The 25757-nt window shown below is 41.8% G+C and overlaps 1 protein-coding gene across 1 annotated transcript; it reads left to right on the top strand.

Moving 5' to 3' along the window:
• Positions 1-3576: 3576 nt before the first annotated feature.
• Positions 3577-25363, top strand: LOC311279041 (N-acylneuraminate cytidylyltransferase B-like; the record flags this gene model as incomplete). Its single annotated transcript, XM_084390272.1, has 9 exons — positions 3577-3737; positions 5468-5671; positions 5908-6050; positions 21935-22090; positions 22398-22531; positions 23738-23832; positions 23905-24076; positions 24431-24623; positions 25149-25363. The coding sequence occupies 9 exons, from the start codon at positions 3577-3579 to the stop codon at positions 25361-25363; spliced, it is 1473 nt and encodes a 490-aa protein (XP_084246398.1).
• Between the last annotated feature and the right edge of the window lie 394 nt (positions 25364-25757).

Raw genomic sequence — 25757 nt, 5'->3', positions numbered from 1 at the left:
GTTATAGCCTGCTGGGGATTTGGATAGTTTTGCTTCATTGGAGATCTCTACACATGGACGATAACCACTTGTCTTAACCTGCTTACAGTTACAGTATGATTTCTTTCAATAAAAAAATGAATTTGTTAAATTTTTTAAACCAGACACACTTTGTCATGATTCTGCCATCTAGTCCCTGTCTTTCTTTAGTCTTGAGGCAGGATCATGACAGACCCATGTTTTGTGTACAAGCACATGGCCATTTGTTTGGGCCATGTGCTTGTGGTGTCTCATTACTTAACCCCACCCCCTTGTTATCCTTGTTTAGTCATTATTGTTTCACTGTTATCACCTGTTGCCCTCTTCATTTTCTCCCTATTTAATCCCCTCATGTTTTCTGTCCTGTGTTGGTTCATTGTCAATCAATGTGTAACCTGCCTGTACCATTGCTGAGAGTGCCTGGTCAAGTAAGAGTTTTTGTCTGAAGAGTTGTATGTAGTATATCCCAGTTCTTAGTCTAGTTATTGTCTTGCTTGTTAGTCAGCCATCCTTACCTCTGTTTTACCCCCTCGTGGGCTTTGTTTTCCCTGTTTTCTGTTATAAATAAACCTTGTGTGTTTGCATATTGTCTGCAATTGGGTTCATCCTTCCACCCCATGACAGACTTTTTGCATACTGCGAAGAACAGTTTGTCATGTGGTAGTGTCCATACCAAAAGAAAAGGAATAATAAAATCCTGATCAAACAGCATTAATCAATAAACTTTAACAAGATTAGTCAAAGCACAATAAATGAACAACTACAACTTTTTTTTTTTTTTTTTTTACCTGATCTAATATTATTTATTTTATTTTTACATATTTTGCACTTTTGCAAATGTATACGTCATTTGTACACGACAACAGAACAAAAAAATACATTCTGCATCTGTCACATTTATATTGTTATTGGTCCACAAGACTAGTTACAAACCATATGTAATCCTACTTCTCTGTATTTGTAATGTATACCAAAATGTTTGGCTATTTTTTTAGAACTTTCTTATTGAATTGACAAAGTTAAAATGTTTCAATCAAATGGGTTTTAGATGGTAACTTTGTGGAGTAAAAAAACAAAGATGTCTTACCAAGAGTTTCAGATACATTAAAGTGGAGAATTCTGAAAGAAGAATCTTTGCACAGAGGTGTTAATCCAAATCAGTGGGGTTAACATTTTGCAAGAGAAATCTAAGCTAAATACAGTGTAATATGAGAACTAGTTTCGCTGCTTCTAGATCCATGCAACACACATGTATTCAAAGACACAGTGCACACAGTGGGATGACTTCAAAAATGCAGTACAGCCCTGTGGTACATTTGTCCGGGGGGGGGGTCCGACAACCAGTCAGTATCTGGTGTGACCACCATTTGCCTCACGCAGTGCAACACATCTCCTTCACATAGAGTTGATCAGGTTGATGATTGTGGCCTGTGGAATGTTTTTCCACTCCTCTTCAATGGCTGTGTGAAGTTGCTGGATATTGGCAGGACCTGGAACACGCTGTCATATACGCCGATCCAGAGCATCCCAAACATGCTCAATGGGTGACATGTCCGGTGAGTATGCTGGCCATGCAAGAACTGGGATGTTTTCAGCTCCCAGGAATTGTATACAGATCCTTGCAACATGGGGCCGTGCATTATCATGCTGCAACATGAGGTGATGGTTGTGGATGAATGGCACAACAATGGGCCTCAGGATCTCATCACGGTATCTCTGTGCATTCAAAATGCCATCAATAAAATGCACCTGTGTTCGTTGTCCATAACATACGCCTGCCCATACCGTAACCCCACCGCCACCATGGGCCACTCGATCCACAACGTTGACATCAGCAAACCGCTCACCCACACGACGCCATACACACTGTCTGCCATCTTCCCTGTACAGTGAAAACCGGGATTGCGAACTGCAGTCAGGTCGAGACCCCGATGAGGACGACGAGCATGCAGATGAGCTTCCCTGAGATGGTTTCTGACAGATTGTGCAGAAATTCTTTGGTTATGCAAACCGATTGTTGCAGCAGCTGTCCGGGTGGCTGGTCTCAGACGATCTTGGAGGTGAAGATGCTGGATGTGGAGGTCCTGGGCTGGTGTTGTTACACGTGGTCTGCGGTTGTGAGGCCGGTTGGATGTACTGCCAAATTCTCTGAAACGCCTTTGGAGACGGCTTATGGTAGAAAAATGAACATTCAATTCACGGGCAACAGCTTTGGAGGACATTCCTGCAGTCAGCATGAATGAATTGTGTTTGGGATGCTCTGGATCGGCGTATACGACAGCGTGTTCCAGGTCCTGCCAATATCCAGCAACTTCCCACAGCCATTGAAGAGTGGACCAACATTCCTAAGGCCACAATCAACAACTTTTTTTTTTTTTTTTTACACCTGTGCAATTATCATGCTCTCTAATCAGCATCTTGATATGCCACTGTGAGGTGGATGGATTATCTCAACAAAGGAGAAGTGCTCACTAACACAGATTTAGACAGATTTGTGAACAATATTTGATAGAAATAGGCCTTTTGTGTACACAGAAAAAGTCTTAGATCTTTGAGTTCAGCTCATGAAAAATGGGGGCAAAAATAAAAGCGTTGCGTTTATATTTTTTTTTCAGTATATACAGGTCAGGACCAACACCTCACGCCATAAGAATAGTTTCTTCCCTTCTGCTACTGGCCTCTTTAACAAGGCCAGGAACTCTCATTGTTACTTTAAACTAGAAACTAGAAACTCTTATCCATGTCATATTTTCACTGACTTAAAACTATAAACTCTTAGCTCATTGCTATATTTGCACTTTTGCATATTTGCACCATTGCCTTATAAGGTATCCCATGTGTGTTCTTGTGCTCTTATATCCTGTTCCTTATATGTTGTATGTTATATGTATGCACCTTCCTGCCAAAGTAAATTCCTTGTTTGTACAAACATTCATGGCGAAGAAACCCCCTTTCTGATTTTGATTGAAACAGGTAAGCTATAATCTGACTTTAATATAGTGATGAAATAGTTCTACGTTAACTTTCTTTGTACTGAAAATGCCATTTAAATTTAAATTGTAGATACAAATATCTTTACTCTGAATTTTTTTGTTTAGAAATATGTGATTTTTTTTTTTTTTTTTGCAAAGTTAGACTGTATCAGAACATGTTGTATTATTAAACAGTCAAAAGGTTTGTTGGGTGCGGTTTGTTGTGTTTTAGTTTATGGACATTATGGATTCATCCTAATTCTGTCGTGTACTTGGTTCTCTACAAAATGTTGAGCTCATCTACTCAATATACGACAAAACTGAATTGCTGAGATTTAACAGTACTGAAAACAAAGTTGTTGCGTACATTGAATATGCAGTGAAATGGCCGATGATTTTAATAAAAAACCTGAGTGACTACAAAAGGAGGCAGAGAAAGTCATTGCTGAATGCAAGCACTTTGGGCAATTCCTCCCTATGGAAGTAAAAACAGGTGAGATGCCCTGAACACTAAAAACGTTTTAAAACCACACATGAATCAAAACACAAAATTAACTTCATGATGTCTACAGTAAAACCAGAAGTCATGGTCAGGTCAGTAAGGCAGGCCAGTGGTAAAAGTCCAGCCATGTTTATCTGCAGTGCCTATGACTTCTACCCCAAACCCATCAAACTGACGTGGATGAGAGATGATGAAGCGGTGGCAGCTGATGTGACCTCCACTGAAGAGCTGGCTGATGGAGACTGGTACCAGATTCACTCCCACCTGGAATACTTTCCCAAACCTGGAGAGAAGATCTCCTGTGTGGTGGAGCACGCCAGTTCTCATATATATATATATATGTATTATGAAGTTTTATCATCATCTGATTTTAGGTATCCTAAATATAAACATATATAAGAAATGAAACATTTGCAATTCCTATTTTATTTTAAAAAAGTGAAATTCAAGTGACTCATTGGGTTGCTGGTTACTATTGCAATTTTATCTCAAGGCTCAACTGACAGAATTGTGTGCGTTGCATAACAAACCATTGGCCTGACGTCGTCATACTCAGATTCTAGTCAGAATATGAGTCTCATACAGAGAGAGTGAAGATCAGAGCAGATCTTTGTCTTTCAACTGCCTCTTTTATTTAGTCAATAACTAAAACTTACAATTCTGTGCTTTCTGAGAGAATGGATATGACACCTGGATTCGAGAGGAGTATTTACTTAAACATGTTGTTATAGATTTACATGGTGAACAAAAGTGTGCAAAATATGTATGATGAGATTCATAATTAAACATTTGCATCTGTTATTTGTGCATGCATCTATTTGGGGACTTTGTAAACATTGTGAACATGCAAAGCAAAAACTCAGTGCGTTTATAATAACTTTAATAACGCACCAAAAACTGCAGGGTGTTTCATGTCAAAGTAAAAATTATAATGATACACAAAATTTAAGGAAATACAGTAAAATAATAGGGCAAAAGCAAAGTTAATTGATCATATAAATCAGTTTTATTTCAAGCACATAAACGCTGTTCTGTTTTGATTAAGCAAAAACTGTGACACTGCTGCTCTCGTGTGGTGAGTGTGAAATATAAATGATGAGGTGAAACAAATATATTTCATTCTCTCGATAGATAGATCATTTCATATTGGTTTTTGCCCATATCGATAACAACGGCTGCACCACATTAAATATGTTTGCTTAGTTTGGGCCTCTGAATAAAAATATGTTATTCTATTTTTTTCGTCCTGGAATTTGAGCTTCATATTCTTACTATCCTATGGGCCTTGTAGGCTAGCTAATGAAATATGATAGGCCTAGTCTACTTAACAAAAAACAGGAATGGAAACGTTTAAAAAAAAGATTTTTAGATATTCAACGAACTGTTTAATTTCTGTCAATTATAGGCTATGTCTGGCGTTACATAGTTATCATCTTAAAGCTTCCGCTAAGAAACATAGTCCATTACAACACTGCAACAATTGCAATATTAGTTTATATTATTATTAATTAACTAACTAAGCAATTAAAATAGATTTAGTAACAATGTCGATTATTAAACAATTTAAGTTACTTGTCTTATATTTTAAGTTCAATCTCATTGTGTCACAGGCTACAGATTTGTTTTTCTTCCTAGGGATATTCTTAAACTTATATACATCTATCAGCAGTTTTATGTTCACAGTTTGTGACCGTTTTAAAACACATCTCCGTTTAAAACGATCAGAGATCGCGGAGTTATACGAGAGATGTGAAAGTAGCTCCGGTCGCTCGGCTGAGTGATGAATATCTGGCAGATATACTATAAAGACGATCTATTTGTCAGAGAGGAAGCCCTGTAAAACGACTCTGATCGTTAAGCATATTATTTTAAATCTATCAAACTAATAATCTAGTGAATATATACAATTATTATTAGGCTATTGCCAATCTGCATCCCGTGAATCTCACTTTTCCGTTCCCTCACTGCGTCTCAGGGCGATGGAGAGCAACGGGTTCGCACAGGCTCAGGTGAGTTCGGGTGTCGGTTCCCCGTCCTCTGGATTACCTCACCGGGCGGCTCTGATTCTGGCCCGGGGTGGCAGTAAAGGAATCCCTCTGAAGAACATCAAGAATCTGGCCGGTATTCCTCTCATCGGATGGGTTCTGAGAGCTGCCTTGGACTCAGGAGTCTTTGACAGGCAACTACATTTGAGCTTTTCTTAACTGTTTTAATATTATGGCTTTAATATGATTTTTGTTCTTCGATGTGTGAATTAAACCAACTTAAACTGGGAGATAGGCCTAAATGAAATGTTTGCCTAAGTTTGTCGTCATGTTTAAGATTCAAATGAGCTACGATTACCAGATATGCTGCTTTTAAAGGTCTTAATTTGTCTTTTGTAAGTCAAATTTAATAACTGATGTTGTGTGGCAGTGTGTGGGTTTCCACAGATCACGATGAAATTGAGCGTGTCGCAAAAGTCTGGGGTGCGAAAGTTCATCGTCGCAGTCCTGAAGTTTCCAAAGATGATTCCAGCTCTCTGGATACCATCCGGGAGTTCATCCGACACAGACCCGGTGAGACAGACCTTCAGCATCATCTTTACCATGTTAAAGCACAGTATTACACCGTTGACTTTTAATAATGGCCTACTGTATAGTATTATACAGTTATGAAATGTTATTTTATGACTTTTATAGTGCTACTGTGTAATCTGTAGAATATGTAGAAAATCCGTAGGAATATTATTTTAACTGCTAATGGGAAATAGAAAAAAGAACAATTGAAGCTTTAACTGCACAACAAGGTTTATTGTGTATTTTTAAACAATACATTAGTAATAATAATGTAATATAATACAACAACAAAAATCTGTTTTAAAAGAAGACTAATGAACAATATATAGCCTAATTAATAATTAAAATCAGTGACCAATTTCAATTCATACAAAAATTATCCTGAACAGGTAAAAAAAAGAAACTTAGAAAGAAAGCAAGACAGGTGAGGATGAAGGCCAGGTGAGGAGGGTAGTGACGGTGTCACTGTCAAGTGGAAGAAGAGCGACAGCACTTGTGATAATCCTGCAAGGAATGATAAGCACAAATCAATCAGAGGCAAAACATACAACTAATAATAAAATAAAAAAACGAACTCACATTATCAACACCTTTTTAGGAGAATTTTTTTTCCTATAGTATCCACCTTATTTTTCCGGCCATTTGTAAATCCGGTGTCATCCGCTTACAGTTATTTCTAGCAGTACAAAAAAGCTTGTTATGCTTCTTGATATTTTGATGTATTGAATTTGTCATAATTGTCAACACTAGTTTGTAGCACAAATATTTGTATCATTTACAGCACTTTGTTATTCATCTTGTTATTTCCCTATAGCGGCTAATGAACCGGAAGTCTCGGACATTCACAGAAAATAGCTTATGTTTATAGCTACTAGCTACTAAATAAATAGCTACTTTAGTTTTTACATACAAGAAACACGTTCAACATGGACACACAAGCGGTTTTCTGTGGTAACGATCAAATACTCTTTAAAAGAGAATGAACATGTCCTGTATCAGAAGCTAAAGTAATAAATATTGAGAATGCAATGGCCCGTATTCTATATCTCTGACTCCAAACAATCGGCCACTGATCAGGGCTGCGTTTCCCCAAAGTATTGTAACCTTAAATTGATTATAGAACAATTACCACTGTAAGGATGGACTTCTGCAATAAAACAATAAAACTCACTAATCTCATCTCTTCCCCCCATGCTGAGTTCCTGACCCCTCACTAGGGCTGAACGATACATCGAATTTTCATCGTCATCGCGATATGAACTCGCGCGATGAACACATCGCAACCGACAGCCTGACACGATGAATAATGCCTGGTTCAGATTACAAGATTTTTGTTTCTGTTATGATAGTTACGGTGTCAGATTAAACGATTTTGACTCCTAAAATCTGGTCGTGTTGTGGACAAGAAACGTGTCAGACTACACGCACACATTCACTCGCATGCACACACGCTCACTCGCGCACACACACTCTGTCCCTCGCTCGCTCACTCACTCACTTGTGCTCACTCACTCACTCGCACACACACACACACTGAGTCCCTCGCTCACTCACTCACTCGCACACTCGCTCACTCGCACGCGCACACACACACACACACACACACACTCACTGTCCCTCGCTCACTCACTCGTGCACACACACACACACACACACACAGTCACTCACTCGCACACACACACACACACACACACTGGGGCGCTGTAAAGGGGGGGTAAACGATGACGATTCTCGGGGCCCATGACTAAAAGGGGCCCAGAGAAGCCCCCAATAAAATTGTGGTGCTAAAAAAAATATTTGATAGTAAAAATTATTAACTTTAAATTATTCTATTTGCTGTTTCCTGGTGTCAAATTTTTTTATTTGTTTAGGAAACACAAACGTCCGTGGGCCCCTCTCCCCCTCTCGATTATCATAAAATGGTTCAGTCCGCCCAAATTGTATCCAGGCAACACAAACAGCTTGACTTCACTTATAGCGCCGGTGTGATGAAGTAGGCCTATCATAGAACCGAACGGTTTGTTGGACCATTTTTCCTGCCGACCAAAATTTCATTATTTCAAATGTAGGCGCGTTGCGCGTGGCAAGCGCGCTCATAATATAAGAGACGCCGGCGCGACCACAACATTGTCCAACATCAAATGTGCAAACGTGCCACAAGTGTATAGTATTGAACCGAACCGTGAATTTTGTGAACGTTACACCCCTACTATCTATATCTCTCTTACCTATCTGTCTACCCCTCTGAAGCAATGGTTGAAGCAATTTGAATGCTGAGAAACTTTACTAAGACGATTTGAAAAGTTAGTTTATCTGTTTATTGTTATGAATGTTTGATATTTACCAAAAACATCACTTTGCAGTGTGTTGAATGAGTTTTTTTTATAATAAATGTATTTTTAATTAAAACATTTGTTAGTAATAGTCATTATTGGGATTTGATCTGGTGTTTTACGACTGCATAATGGGTGCGATGTAGGTCTTAATTTTCATCAAAGTGGTCTTAAAAAGGTCTTAAAAAAGTCTTAAATTTGGGGTGATCAAACCTGGGGAAACCCTGGAAAGAGGCAAAGGGTCGACAGTATGTTACCCAATATTTCACAAGAAAAGGTGGGTTTGTAAGTAGGCCTAAATTGTTAGTGGACCGCCCGTGACAATGATCGTAGCCTACGGCACTTTTCTGTGCGTACGCACGCTTTGTACATGAGGCCCCAGGTCTCTACGGTAGCATTTTTCGACAAGTTAGCACGTTTCGATAGAGCAGGGTGCAGCGGGTGCACGGCTTTGCCTCACATACATACAAATATAAATATATGTGAATACACTATATGACACATGTACAGCTATGCACAGTATATACATTATACAGTACTGAAGTAGTGCAGTATTACAGAGGACAAATTACGGATGTGGACATGGGATGTTCAATTGTTTGATTGACTTAAATATATGAGAATGATGGTCAAAATACCATAAACCATGATTTTATGTAAATTAATATGAAAAAAGTCTCAGCTGTGTTGGGGGCCCTGTCAAGATTCTTTTCATGGGGCCCAAAATCCTTAGCAGCGCCCCTGCACACACACACACACACACACACACACACACTGGCGCACGCACACTCTTGCTGTGTGAAGCATGTCGTGAAGCATCGCAGACGCGACGTAGGTTGTCGCCCACTATGACACACTATACGAGATGACGCGATCGAATCTTGCGTCCCAACGCCCGTCGTCATTTACGAATCCCCACGACACCCTACGTCAAACGGATCGTGCCAAAATCGCGCTAAAATCGTGTAATCTGAACCAGGCAGGTAAACGTTTGACCTATCACGCAAATAACCTATTAAAGCACTAAGACATGGGAACAGTAGGCTATAGCTAACATTCACATTTGAATATTTATCGCAAGTCATATCGTCATCGCAATATTAAACAATGTTATCGCACATCGCAGCTTTTCCTCATATCGTGCAGCCCTACCCCTCACACTATCTTCTCCCCTCCAGGTCTCATTCAGTCATGCAAAACACACAAACCTACTGTCTTCAGCTGTTTTATGAGAGGTCAAAATAAATACTTTTGGTGCGAATGGTAAAGAAGTTTCATTCCCGCAGCAGCAGAACAGTCAGAAAAAAGAAAACAATGCCTGTTCTTCTGATGTGGGAGATGCCCCAATAAAGATCGTTGATAACATTCGTCTTTATCCCCCAAACTCAGGCGTGACCACATGGGGCACGAGAAAGGGTCCAACGAAAGCTGAATAAATATTTGGGTGCTAGATGTTTATTGTTCTTTTGTTCCACTTGGGTATTTAAAGGGAATTGGCAAACCACTCAAGGAAGCATCTGTAAACAGAACTTCCCACACTTTTGCTGTGTGTCTCTATTGCCAGGTATGCTGACTCTTTTAAACTATTTTTGATATTGCATTTTGAATTATGTTTGTATTTTATGCTGATCAGTTATGTATGCTTAACCCTGCCTGGCAAAATAAATGTTACATCTTGATTTATTCTGAAGTATTCTGAAATCATTATTTTAGTAAATTAAGGAGGCTGATGCTACCGCAAATCTAGGTCAAACTAAAGGCGCATGTATGAACGGAGCAGTAGGCACGTCATCTGAAGACCTTTTGATTTGTGTCTGTCACTGATTTAGCAAGTTGTATAGAAATGGCTAAAATAAACTACACTTTTTTGTTCGAGTGAGCACTGTAGGCAACCGACTTTAGAGGTATTAGCAAACCCTACATCCACTGACTAAAATCAGAATTAGCAAGTTTGTGTCCGTGAGAAACACGATCCGGCCGACGTGATCTCTATGCGGCATTGGGTCCATAATGAATTAATAACTGAAAGTATGGAATGTCAAGAATAATAAAAGATCTAAATTAAATCACAATTCATCATTTGATCAGCTGTTCAGAGAGAAAATCAGTAAAAAACAAAACAAAGAGTCACTTAAATTTGGAGTCAGATTAAATTATTCATGGAGTCAGAATTAAAATTAGAGATCAACTGTTTAATAAATTAAAGTGATTTTTCCAGAAGCGCCCGAAAAGACTTACACGCTGAATTTCCTTCGACCACGACACTGGACACCGTCTTTGGGCCAGTGGGTGGAGTTTACACCACCAATGGTCTCTACGATCAATTTAGGCTTAGGATAGTCAGTTCCTTTCATATAGATATGTCTGTCGACTTGCTCATTTTAATGATGAAAAAGACGTGCGTGAGCTCACACTGTGAGAGGCGAATGTGAACGCTGAGCAGCAGCGGGTTTGATTAAATTAACGCAGATATGAGGTGTGTTACGTGCCACATGCACTAACATACAGACTCAGAGCGACGCCTATTAAAAGGCGACGCCCGGAGTTCCATCTCCTGCTCCCGTAAACACACAAAGAAACAAAGTAGTCAAAGAGAATCAGTGTTTATTTTAGGGGTAAGATTTCATTCGTTTTGAAGAGGAAAATATAATGCAAAATGAGAGGGTTCAGTTGGCCACAAAAACAACAAACAAAATGGGTCTTCTAACTAAGTTTTAGGTCGTCTTTCCTGGATTTAGAAAAAATAAACAAAAATGTACAATTCTTACCTCCCTGCTAACCAGTAAACAGGAAAAAAAAGGGCCTTAGACCTCTCAATTAGTCTCAGTGAACGGTGCGGAATATCACAGTTACCGGCCTATACCGCTAACAATCAGAACGCCGCTCACAAGCAGCTTACTCTACAAATGGGAAGTACACGACAGCCAACCGGCTTTCAACACCACTGTGTTGCGCGCTCTACAACAACGTGAAGCAGGAGGGGGAACTCGATGCACAAGCCTTCCACACAGCTTATATTCACGCGCTGAGTCCATCAGCCCCGCCCTTCTAAGCAGCTGCACCTGTTACACTCAAATGAGCGTAAAGCGACAGAGAGAGAGAGAGAGAAAAAAAGAAAAACAAAAAGAAAACATGCGCAAACTCACTTGTTCTAGACAGTATAAACACTTATACGTTCTGACACGTAACAGGTGTGTATAATTTAAACTAAGTAACTCCCACTCAATTGGGACTAACAGTAGCTGCTGTTCATCTCTCTGCTGTTCGATTCTCAATTTTGAATCAAATTTCATTTAGATATATGCATAGATTTGATTTTAGATTTGATCATAGGTTTAAAATCTATTCTATGCATATATCAAATTGAAATTTGATTCAAAAGAGAATTCCCAATTTCAAAAGTACCGCCTCTTTTGAATCAAATCGTGACCCCAAGAATCGATTTGAATCGAATCGTGGAATCAAAAAGATTCCCACCCCTATTACATTTCATTATATTTTTACTTTACCTGTTGTCTTCATTATTTAATGTATGTTTGAGGACATTTAAAACTTAAAAGAAATTGATTGTGATAATTATCAACACTGACTGATATGAAACATTTTATCAAGATGATTTTTGACCATATCACTCAACCCTATTTTTTTACCATTTCATGTTTTAATTAAAAGAGATGTTACAATTATAATATAAAAATATGAATTCTTTGACTTATACAAGGCATATTTGTTAAATGGAAACTGTGAAGGGAACATAATTACATTTTAAAACAGACTATCAATTTGCAAAATGTATGGTTTAAGTCATTTCCACCCTTTTTGGATTTTTCTAAATACAGATTCAGACAAAAATCATTTCTACAGATATGGGCTGCACTGCACAACCCTAATATTACTCTTACCTTAATGATTTTGCCAATCATATTCTGCAAAGTCCCTGATGTAAGATGCAACGTGTGGATTCAAGGCCATGGTCTCCCTCCGAACAACCTTCCCACTCTTTCTGCTCACCTGGAACTATGATGTGCATTTCAAATTTTCAGGATTTATCCTGACAAGAAACCTGTAAATACAAAAAAATACAAAATATTTTCCAACTGAATCAAGAGTGATCACAATATGTAGCATCATCTGTAATAAGTCACATCACAATAGGGGATAAGCTCTAAACCATCACTTGTGCAAAATAAAAATCCATTGGTGTTACTAATAGAAATCAATTTGTAACAAAAGTGTATGAATGAACATAGACTGTCTGAGGCGACTGCACAAGGTCATGGCAGATCACCAGGTCAGGTCCTCACAGACGTGTAAAAGAAAATTCTGATTTAGACGAAAATAAGAGGAATCGAAAATTAAATTTTATAACAAGAATCCGAATCCTAAACTTGGGTATCCGATTTCAGGATACATTGATCGATTTTCAATTCCCAACCATATGATATATAAAATAATGAACGCGTGGGCACTTCCACCGACTTAAAATGGTAAATATAAAAAAAATTATTAGATCATTCTGACCTTAAGAGGCTACATATGCAATCTATGTTTATAAAATCACATTTATTAATCAAGTAACGTTAGGCTAGCTATCAACATGAAGGAAATCCGCTTCTGACTTAAAGGCACAATATGTAACTTTTTTGCTTTAAAAATAGCAAAAATCACTTTATCTATGTTATATATATTTTTTTGTTGTGTACTTACATTATCCCGACTGTTTCCAACAACTTTCAAACCAGGAGAAATTTGTAATTTAATTCGAACACACGTCCCGTTTCTTTATTTCCTTTTTGTCGCCGTCAATGTCGTCATATCCGTGTTGTCCCTGGTTTCCGCTCGTACTGCCATAGCAACCAGAGCCCTCTGATAGTAACCAAAGTGACAGACGTGGACAACTGTTAGTTCGCAATGTCTATTTGCACGCTGTTGTTGTTTCGTTCAAACATTATGGACCATGGCAAGCAGACTTTGGATAAAAAAGGAGAACTAAAACGAGAATCAATATCAGCGCGGTGTTTTCGAGATGCCGAGAGCTCCACGTCCGAGACTTCGACCGCTCCTACATGTACTTTATTAAACAGGTGAGCACATTTACATAAAACTAATCAATGTTATATAGTTCAACAATGATAAAATGTTAGAATATGATCTGTATGTTATTCTAATGTTGATCTAGCTTACTGCTAGTCTCATACAGACAAACTAACACAATTTTCAACACATTCAAATGCAGTTTAGTGTGCTAGTGTAATGTTAGACCAAGTGAAACAGCGCTGTGTTACCTCACAAGTTTAATTTGTCTAATAAACTGACCTGTGAGTTGTAATTCTGCACTTGCGTGTAGTTCCGTTAGAATGAAATGTCCTTATTCCTTTTATATCCGCGGGACTCGCGTCGCGTGTGGAGCTGATAGCTGTCTCTTAGCAATCCCGACCTGCTTCATATCACAGTCATGATAAAAACATCGATGTATTCACTCATCCATAAACATTATTAGATCGGTCGGCTTGACGTTGACGACAAGATCCATAATTCTTAGCAAATGTTGCGTCATCAAACTACGCCTTTGTTATTGTAAGAGGTTAGCGACCCCTAGCTGCGGAAAAAATTACATACTGTACGTTTAAACGAGGCGTTAGAACATAAGCCGCGGGCAGTTCTTCTAAACTTCTTAAAGGTGCACTCTTAATCCGAATTAGTTGACTTTACTCGCAAATCGCGTGGAAACCCGTTGCCCTATACCACTTTAGTTTTTACACAAGCTGAAACTAAACATGCTAAGTTGTATTAACATGGAACCCTAACTTTTTACACAAGCTGAAACTAAACATGTTGAGTTGTATTAACATGGAATCCTAACTTTTTACACAAGCTGAAACTAAACATGTTGAGTTGTATTAACATGGAATCCTAACTTTTTACACAAGCTGAAACTAAACATGCTAAGTTGTATTAACATGGAACCCTAACTTTTTACACAAGCTGAAACTAAACATGTTGAGTTGTATTAACATGGAACCCTAACTTTTTACACAAGCTGAAACTAAACATGTTGAGTTGTATTAACATGGAATCCTAACTTTTTACACAAGCTGAAACTAAACATGTTGAGTGGTATTAACATTCATATCAATCATATGGAAAGACCCAAACAATAAGAGATTAAACAGATGAAATGAGGTGCTGATGACTTATAATCTTTATAGATACTACATCAATATGCAGTCATAGTCACTGGATCACTATACTCTTGGCTTTTTTGCTATAACGTTAGACGCGGGTCTTTTCACGTGACCAGGCAGGTTTTTGATTTGGCCCCTCCCCTTCCTTATGAAACTAAACATACCAAGTTATCTCTGCTAAACCTGATTAGTGCAATGAATCTTTCAGTTAAAGGAGAACTCCGGGCAATTTTTAAGTTAATCTTGATCGTTAGACCTTTGTGAGTACTGTCTATAGAAAAAAAAACGAACCGGATCGGAGCTTGCAACACGGAGCTGTTACAGCTAATGCCCCGAGCTCCCACTCAGCTAAAACGGCAGTTATGGGGGCATATACATAAAGAGTGTCTTTGTGCCTCTTAACAGACACAAAATGCAATTAAAATGTCTGTCCAACATGAACAGGGCCCTTACATGACAACAAGATGCGTTTAGCAACTTAGCCATTGTTTAAATTCACCTAAATAGCGTTTTAGACAGCTAGCTGTAGTCTCGCGCTGAAGTCCCGTGGGAACTCAGTTGTAGCCAGAAAAAGGTAAATAGCACACAGTGGGGAGGAGCGTAGTGTGTGAAGAGTGATGATCGGACTTGCTCACCCTTGTCCTAAGCTTGGCCACCCCTCTCACAACTGCTGTTTCTGTCTCTTTTTTTATTGACAAAAATTGTGTTTTATAAAACGCTGAACCGTCTCTTTAAGGCCACAAAAAACGTGAGACTTTTCAGATGCACACTCCAACTTCACCTCAGCGCCAGGAGCAAGTCAAACGAGTGCGGAAATGTGCAATTGCCGAATGAGCTTCAGCAGAACATCAGACAGCTATGCACATAGTAAATATAGAGTCAATCTTTCTCAACTGGTGGGTTGCAAGACTGTTTTGAGTAAGTCGAATAGTGTGCAGTCAACAACAAACGTAATTCTCTTTTTTTCTGATGCTACTTTTATTTTAGAAAATGTGTGTGAAAAGCTTGTGACACTTCTGTCAGATGCTGAGAAAAGCGTGTTGTCCTTATTCAGTTGGCTATCTTCGGTTAGATGAGATGTTGTCAGGCCAAATGTCAGTAAAACGTACTCGGTTACTAACGTAACCTCGGTTCTCTCTAGAAGAGGGAACGAGTACTGCGTAAGATATCTTACGCTAGGGGAAAATCCTTTTTCCGCGAGATATTGAAGCCAAAAATTATCCTTAATTTTGTAATAATGCAAAACGCGTTGCGGCAGCATGCAGACATAGGCGAGACAGCTCGCGCGCCTATTGGCTGCTCTGCGGCAACTGCAGTAGCCTATCGAGCGAGGCCTGGCGTGACGCCAGACCCAATCAGGGCACTTCGCGCCCGCTGCGTCACGTCCCGCCGAAATGGGCGTGGTCTAGGCTTATAAATACCGCTCGCAGGCAGCTATTATCTGGTTTTTCATCATCGAAGCAACCAGAGCGTGTGCATGCACGGCAAGATACGCAGTACTCGTTCCCTCTTCTAGAGAGAGCCGAGGTTACGTTAGTAACCGAGTACGTTCTCTTACGAGAGGTCTCTCGTACTGCGTAAGATATCTTACGCTAGGGGACCCAATGCAAAACGCCGTGCATGCTGAGATCTGACACCAAAGACCCAAGGGCGAAAGCCCGGGGTACATATAGTGCACAATCACTCAGGGAACTCACAGGGAGTCCAGGAAGAGGGAGGGGCGAAGCCGCACTCTTCCACATATGGTAGCGTCGCTGAGACGCGAATTTCATCATACAGACAGGGCGGGGTACGGCCTGAACTGATGGGGGAATGTGGGTCTTACACAGTTTGCCCAGGCACATCTCGTGCTGCTACTTTTTTACTGTCGAACATTGAGCTGTGCTCAGTAGACGCAGCATTCTGAGCTGACGCATCAGGTCAGATAATACTGGTAAACTTAGACCGACAGCAGCCTGGCCTGCAGGGCGGGAACCTCTAGGTTATAAAACCTTATAAATGTAGACGGGGAGGCCCAGCCTGCCGCCATACAAATATCTTGCAAGGCAATCCCACTTGACCAGGCCCACGAAGAGGCCATGCCTCTCGTGGAGTGCGCTCTGACACCCAACGGGCACTGCATGCCCTTGGAGGCGTATGCCAGCGCTATAGCATCAACTATCCATCTGGATAGGCTCTGTTTCGACGCGGCTAGTCCCTTAGAACGTCCGCTAAACGAAACAAAGAGCTGCTCCGTCTGTCTGAAACCAGACGAGCGAGACACATAAGCTCGTAATGCCCTGACTGGGCAGAGGAGGCTCGCGTCTCTTTCATCATCAGGGACCGGTAGGGCTGACAGGGAAATAACCTGCGCCCTAAACGGTGTGTTGAGGGATTTCGGAACATAACCGTGCTTAGGTTTGAGTATAACTTTTGAGTCATTAGGCCCAAACTCCATGCACGCCGCGCTCACAGAGAGCGCGTGCAGATCCCCTATGCACTTCACCGAAGCGAGAGCCAGCAAAAACACCGTCTTGAAAGACAGGTGTTTCAAATCGATTGACTGTAAAGGCTCAAATGGCGCACCTTTCATGGCTTCCAGAACCGTAGAAAGGTCCCATACGGGGACTGAGGGAGGTCTGGGAGGATTCAGTCTCTTAGCCCCTCTAAGGAAGCGGATGACTAAATCGTTCCTTCCTATTGACTGACCAAGCGTTGTTTCTGAGAACGCTGCTATAGCCGCCACATAAACTTTGAGCGTGGAGGGGGCCCTGCCCCCATCCAACAGCTCTTGTAGGAAGGAAAGCACCTCCGCCACACCACAGTCTGTGGGTGACACACCACGGGCTGTGCACCAGCCCGAAAACACTGACCATTTCGAGGAATAGAGTCGTCTCGTAGACGGAGCTCTAGCCTGCGTGATCGTGTTTAATACTCCTTCAGGGAGTCCAACATGTACCCGTTGATGGCCCAGACATGAAGGGACCACAGTTCCGGGTGAGGATGCCAGATCGAACCGTGGGCCTGTGAGAGGAGGTCTCTCCTCACTGGTACTGGCCATGGGGCAGTACTTGCTAACTGCATCACGACTGGGAACCAAGGTTGGTTTTTCCAGAACGGTGCCACCAGCAGTACTGAGCATCCTTCTTCCCTGATCCGTTCTATCACCTGAGGCAGAAGAGAGACGGGGGGAAAAGCATAGAGCGGGCGGCGGGGCCACACATGGGCCAGCGCGCTCCTGCTCTTTGAGAAAAATTCCTGACAGTGAGCGTTTTCTTGAGACGCAAACAGGTCTACTTCCGCTCTGCCGAATTTCTTCCACAGCAGTTGGACTGTCTGTGGGTGTAGGGACCACTCGCCTGCCGGAACATTGTTCCTGGACAGTCTGTCCGGTCCTATGTTCAGGAGCCCTGGCACGTGCGCTGCTCTGAGCGAGCGCAGGTTGCACTGAGCCCATACCAGGAGGCGTTCTGCCAGCCTGTACAGGTTCTTGGACCTGAGGCCGCCCTGGCGATTTATGTAGGACACCACAGACATGTTGTCCGAACGGACCAAGACGTGGCGTCCTTTTATCTGGGGACAAAAACGCGTCAGCGCGTTGTCTACTGCCAGCATTTCGAGGCAGTTTATGTGCAGGAGCTTCTCCCGTTCCGACCACTGGCCGAAGAACGGTCTGCCCTCGAGCAGCGCTCCCCATCCCGAGGTGGACGCGTCCGTGGACACCACTTTCACCCTCGAGGAAGTCCCCAGGCTTACACCTAATTGGTACCAGTCGTTCGCTCTCCAAGGTTTCAGAGCTGTGACGCACTTCTGATTGACCCTGAGGCGAAGCGAACCGGATGCCCACGCTCTGCGTGGGACTCGCGCTTTCAGCCAAAACTGCAGCGGGCGCATGCGGAGCAGGCCCATCTGGAGCACTGACGATGCTGAGGCCATGAGACCTAGCATCTTCTGAAATTTCTTGAGCGGGACAGACGCGCCGCAGCGAAACGCGTTCGCTGTGCGCTGAATGTCTACCGCGCGCTGTGGTGATAGTCGCGCTATCATGGACAGCGAGTCCAATTCTGTGCCCAGGAAAGATATCTTCTGACTGGGTAACAGAGAGCTCTTCGCCCAATTGACACTGAGACCCAAATCCTCGAGGTGATCGAGTAAAATGGTCGTGTGTTCCATGAGCACTGCGCGAGATTGCGCTAGAATCAGCCAATCGTCCAAATAGTTCAGCACTCGTATGCCTCTCATTCTGAGGGGTGCGAGCGCCGCGTCCATGCACTTCGTAAATGTACGGGGTGCCAGGGACAAACCGAATGGCAGGACTGTGTACTGATATGCCTGGCCCTCGAAGGCGAATCTCAAATATCGCCTGTGACATGACGCTATCTGTATTTGAAAATACGCGTCTTTCAGATCTATTGACACAAACCAATCTCCTTGGCGAATCTGCACAAGGATTTGTCTGGTCGTGAGCATCCTGAACTGTCGCTTCACAAGCACTTTGTTCAGTTGCCTTAGATCTAGTATGGGTCTGAGACCCCCGTCTTTTTTCGGTACCAGGAAGTATCTGCTGTATAGCCCTCCTTCGCTCTGAACTTTAGAGAGAGGCTCTATGGCCCCTTTGCTCAATAGTTTCGTCACTTCGGCTCGAAGTAAATGTGCTACTTCTGTTTTTACCGTGGTCTCGACGCGCGCCACATAGCGGCGAGGGCGTCGGCGAAACTGCAGCGAATAGCCTCTTTTTATAATGTTCAGCACCCACTTCGAAACCCCGGGCAGCTTTGCCCATGCGTCTGCATGGATAGCTAGGGGTTGAATACGAAGCGCACTCCGCTCGCTCAGCGATGGAGAGGCTTCGGCGTGCTGCAACACAAGCATCGCGCTCGTGACATTTGAGGCATGGGGTGCGCTGATAACAGCGGGCAGATTGCCCGCGCTCGACTCCTCTGCGGTGGTCAGCCGCGAGGGGGAGGGCTGGGCGGTTCCCGTGGGAACTGTCATGTCTGTGTGTGGATGTGGGCGCGGGACAGCGGGCACATTTATCACATCGAAAACATCGTTCGCTTGCGTGAAGCGAGTGCACGTTGGTTTCGTTTTTACAGAAACCGTGAGACATGCACAACGCGGTGTTAGTGGGCACTGGGTAGTGGGCACTTTCACCATGTTTGAAGCGCAACCGATCTGAGTCGGTTTTATGTGCGCGAGCCCTGTGTGACAGGCTGTGCTTGTGTGTAGGGATGGGCACTGGGCAGTGGGCATTCTTACTACACATGAAACACCATCGGCCGTAGCCGGGACACCAGAAAATACACTCTTTTGGGGATTTATCTGGGTAGCCGTGAAAACGGCATTTGTGTGCAGGCAAGCGGGTGACAGAACCGACTTGTTGGCTGCAGAAAACACTGGAACAGTCACATTTGCTGGAACTGGACGAGCGAATAACTTTGGTGTGAGTCTGGCCGCAGCGGGACTCAAACACCGTCGTTTTCCTAGCTGTGCTAGGACGACTTCAGGGCCTCGGGCTTCACCGTGATCCTAGGTCGCGGGCCACGTGCAGCGGGGCGGCGACCGGATGAGCGGGAGCGCGGTCTCGCGCTTCGGGCCTGGCGGCGCTGTGAAGTGGAGGCAGTGGACGGTGGCTGTGGCTGTGAGCTCTGAGCAGACGGTTTCGCACGGCCTGCTGCAGAGCTGGAGCGCTTCGGGAGGAAGTGCTTCATAGCCTGTGACGCTTTCTGTACCTCTGCGAATCTCTCCGCGAAATCCATGACGGAGGATCCAAAGAGGCCTGTGGCGGAAAGCGGGGCGTCGAGGAACGCGGTGCGCTCAGACTCGGCCATTTCCGAGAGCGTCAGCCAAAGATGTCTCTCAGTCACGGTGAGAGAGGCCATATTCCGTCCAATGGCTTGCGCTGCAGACTTAGTAGCACGGAGAGCGAGGTCCGTGGCACTCCTTAAGTCCGGCACGCAGATCGCGTCAGGCCCTTCCTCATCCAGCTTACGGAGGAGATCGGCCTGGAAGATCTGAAGCGTTGCCATGGTGTGCAGCGCTGACGCAGCTTGCCCGGCGGCGGAGAAAGCGCGGCGGAGCAGGCTTGACGTCGTGCGGCAAGCTTTAGAGGGTAGGGCCGACTTAGCACGCCGTGCTAAGCGCAGCAGGAAGGCAGGAAGGCGGCGCGGCCAGCGACTTCAGTGACTCGTCCCGCTGAAGGTGCTCTCTCTCAGACGGCGCGGCTTCTTCTCCGGCTCCAGCGATGCGTGTGCTTCGCTTGAAGGATGAAAAATCAGATAATAGCTGCCTGCGAGCGGTATTTATAGACCTAGACCACGCCCATTTCGGCAGGACGTGACGCAGCGGGCGCGAAGTGCCCTGATTGGGTCTGGCGTCACGCCAGGCCTCGCTCGATAGGCTGCTGCAGTTGCCGCAGAGCAGCCAATAGGCGCGCGAGCTGTCTCGCCTATGTCTGCATGCTGCCGCAACGCGTTTTGCATTATTACAGAGGAAAAAGTCGCAGAGAAATGCGTAAAAGTTTTAGTCGCATAACATCGGTTAATGGAAACGCCGTCATTTCGCAATATTTATATCCATATTTAGAAAAAAATGTTTTGCGCAAATCTTTAATGGAAACTCGCCTATTGATGTCACAACGTCGTGTCTTTACGCGATTTTTACGGGTTGTGTGTGAACGCACTTCTCTGATTCCGGAAAATCACTGGCAGTGTGAATGAACCAAAATCAAATGAACCCGGGTCACTTTATCTGTGTATTTTACGGAATTTCTGTGTGAAAGGGGCTTAGGTGATTTGTCTGAAAGGTAAAATTACATATGTTTAATTGCCCAATTTTAATTGAAGATATGCCAAAAACACTGTGAAATCAAATCGAATGATTTCACTCATTTAACTTAGCAAAGATGTTTGAAATGTACATCTAATTCATGGAAATATTACAAAATAATAACCCATATATAATAATAATCCATAATAACTATGACTTGTTGATTTGTGTGTGTGTGTGTTGGGGCCAGTGAAAATGTTAGTGAGGCAAGTAGAAATTCATAGTTTTTGTAAATTTAACAGAAAAAGAAAATTAAAATGCTTTAGTAATTTTTTTAAATATATATATTTAATTTTAAATATTTTTAGGAAGTAAAAAGTATGAATTATAATTTGCAGAGAAAGTTCTATTTAATAAAGAAACATATTGAAATTATGAGATATTTCATAAGCAGCATTAATTTGTGGAACTTAAAGAGGGAGAAGTGAAATATAGAGCAATTGCAAACGTTTAAAAGATGTAAAATATTTAAGGGTTTGCCCTTATTAAAAACTGTTTACGGCCCAGAAAGGCCTCCATCTTCACTGTATTTGTCATTTGTTTTGTCGCTGTGTTTTAGAAGTGGACATCGTCTGTCATATTCAGGCTACGTCTCCATGTCTGCACCCTCATCATATCAGAGAAGCCCTACAGATGATCACAGGAAAGGGGTGTGATTATGTGTTTTCAGTGGTGCGCAGACACCAGTTTCGGTGGGAGGAGGTGGACGAGAAAGGTACAGTATCATGAAAACATCTCACAAACTCCAATAAGGAGACAATTACAGATTTTTGCTTTGTATGAATATAAGGCAAATAAGGACTTTCCATTTGATGTTTATGCACAATCCTTTATGATCACTGTTTTAACAGCATGTTGTAAAAACAGAAGTGTCACATTAAATATACTTTGATATCATATTATAAATCTCTATGTCCCCTAACCCTGTTTCTATGAAAAGGTTTTATGTTTAGTGACAGCAATAAAAGCTTGAACTACATCTGAAGGTTTACAAGTTCTTCAATATCTTTCATTGTAATTAGAGGGTAAGAATCCGACTTCTCCGAACATCGATGTGGCACACAGACCTCGACGCCAAGACTGGCCTGGGGAACTCTATGAAAATGGCTCTTTCTACATTTATAAGAGAAAGGACCTGGAAAACGGCCTTAAACAGGTGGGTAGTTATCAAAATATGGTGAAAAACCTGTTCCTTGACTCCTTGACTAATTTTATAGCACAGTTATGTAATACAAATATTAAAATAGACTTTTTTATAATATAAAATAGGCTGAATCTATATTGTTTTACACATTTTTTTTTCTTCAAGTCCCCGAAATGCTTTTTGTCCCCATTCATCTGGTACATCACTTATGAGAATTACAGTTATTAATTTATTTTTATATCTTTTGTCCGAGGTTAACGTTAATCCAAAATCCAAATTAATACAAATGGGAAAAAATAATCAAAATAAACAATGAATAATATAAACAATTTTTTGTCATTGCTGTTTTTTTAGTGTTAAATATCATTGAAAAAAACAAAAAGTAAAAGAAAACCTTTTCAGAAATGTTGAAAATACAAAAATGTCGAGAATGTCCCAAACTCAAAATTTTTTTACTCATTAGACAAACTCAATTTAACTGAGGGCAGGAATGGATATACATCCAAAACATATGTGTAGCCAGTAGTCCCAACTCATAAAAACAAATTTAGACAATGAAATGTAATTGTTGGTCCAACTCAATTTGACAAAATACTGAAATTGATTAATTTATAAAATGACTTTTTATGCTTGTAAAAAATTTAATTGGCAAATTAATTATAAGCAGTTTCTTTCATCATTATACACAATGTATAATAACAAATAAGAATAGACTAGTGTCAGTCCTGACATTAGCATAGATTAAACATTAGCATGTGCCTAAACACAGGAACCACTCTGCTGTGTATAGTGACCACAAAATTCGAAAAAATCCTCTAAATGTCCAGCATAACTGACCATTAAACACTAACATTAACAACATATTTCCCTTTTCTGAAAAACACATAAAATAACACTTAATCCCTAAATTTACTCTCCTAATGCTGTCCCTTGCAAAACATGCTGGGAACTACAGATCCACTGCCCAGTTAGTTGTGAACAAAGATGGTTCATGTAGTTTTAACACAAATTAATTAAGTAAACTTAATTCTTAAATATATTAGGGTTGATTGAACACAATTAAATTAATTTGTGACAAAATGTTATAAAATTGTTACTTTACCTCATTTTAGGAGGCAAAACATTTATTTTTTGAGTGCATGTGTGAAACCTCTCCATGAGAGCTCATGACCTCAAACGCTCTGCTTCAGTTATTTTGATCTGTTCTGTGTGTTTTAGCTGGGCAAGATTGCTTACTATGAAATGCTGCCTGAGCACAGCGTTGATATCGACGTGGACATCGACTGGCCTGTCGCTGAGCAGAGAGTTCTGAGGTGAGTATTTCATCAAACTCTTTTTGTGACAAAACACAATACTGCAGATATAAATGCTGCCATGTTCTGCAGGTTTGGCTACTTTGGCCGAGAGGAGAAATCGGCGGTCAGGCTGTTTCTGTGTAAAGTGTATGGCTGTTTGACGAGCAGTCAGATATACATGTCGGATTCTGGAGAGGATCTTGTGGCTATTAATGCTCGAGACGTGGCAGCCGTACAGATGCTACAGAGAGAAGATATAGAGGTACAGTTGTATAGGCTGGGACAAATAATGGTTTAATTATTGCATTATTTTAGAGTGATTTTTGTTACCATGATGGTGTTTTGCATTTGTGTGCCTGACACTGTGAGCACCATTTGTATTTTATCATTTATCTCAGCTGGTGGAAAAGTTTAATCTAGTTCATCATGTGACTCTTCTTGCTTACAGTGTGTATTATTACAGTGGTTATCAGTATATTATGCAGGTACAAAACAGAGTAGTCGGATGTGATATTAGCATGATACCAGTTTATAAAATATGCGGTATTTTTCTGCAAAGTTCTGGCAACCACAGCTTGTGCTTTTTTTAACAGTATTTTTTTATTATATAATGTAGCAACACCTGTTTACTAACTTTCATCAGGTGATCCTCATATCCAGCGTGAACAAGCCGCTGTCCAGGGGTCTCCTGGAGAAAGTGTCCCAGCAGGCTGGATGTGGCCTCAGGATTGCAGAACAGCAGAAAGGGCTTGATGTGGAGAGGCTGATGAAAGAGAAGAAACTGCGCTGGGATGAAGTGGCCTTCATGGGTGAGTGTCATGTTAAAAATCCAGCGAAACCAGTTTTAAGAAGTAATATTTATTTATATAGCACTTTATATGCAATACAGATTGTTTCAAAGCATCTTCACAGTAATAAAAAAAAAAAAAAAAAACCTTCAAATATGAGACTAATTCAAATTCTGCTTGAAAGACAATAGTGTCATTATTCAACTCAGTTTAATGTTGATTCAGTTCAGTTCAATGTCGATGTTGCAAAATTCATTGATCAAAGTTATCATGAAATCAACTGAACAATTCTCTTTTTTTATATTACAGTGTATATTATAAATGATTTTTCCATGCACATCATTATTTTTTTTAATTCATGTGCCCTCGTAATCTTAAAATAAAAAACGAACGCAGAAATTTGAGTTTAAATTACACACAAAATTAAGTTGATGTAATGATTATTGTGTCAACAGAACTGAACAGAACCTGGAACCACATGATAATAACATAAATACAAAATAATAACATTTCTTATTGAGCAGTCTGTGATGTTTTTCCTTACAGGTTCAGAAGCTGAAGACATAGAGATCCTGTCTCAGGTGGGGCTGAATGGTGTCCCATGTGACGCACCTGTGGCAGATCTCATTGCAGCGAAATACACCTGTCAGAGACCCGCCGGCCACGGAGCCATTCGAGAGTTTGCCGAGTACATTCTGACGCTGAAGAAAAAGAGCTCGTCACACGAGAACCTGGATTGCATTGACAGGGCTAATTTTTAAAGAGTATTCCAGTTTCAATTTTAAACAATCAGTTTGTGTTGCTGTTATAACATGACATTGGATGTAATTTGAATGAATAAAACATCTATGTGTGTCTGTGAGTAATAAAACAGCTGTATTCTACTTTATTTACTTGATCTCTCTCTGAATATTTAATTCAGCCCCCAGAGGTCCCGGATGACAGTGTGTGCCGCTCACAGGCCTCGCCACTGTCGCCCCCCTCTGTCACCAGACCCCTGGCAGAGCAGGCCCCCGTGGAATGCTGGTCCTTCCCTGGCCTCCTCTGTCAGGACGCAGCAAATGACCGTGCCCCCACACCGGGACGCTATGCCTCCCACGTCCGGGCCGGTCATTCCGCCTTGCTGCCCCATCGAGGGTACGTCTGTGGTTCGTA

Source organism: Rutilus rutilus (assembly GCF_951802725.1).
Source record: "Rutilus rutilus genome assembly, chromosome: 19".
NCBI lineage: Eukaryota > Metazoa > Chordata > Actinopteri > Cypriniformes > Leuciscidae > Rutilus > Rutilus rutilus.
This window is presented reverse-complemented; position numbering and strand designations above follow the sequence as displayed.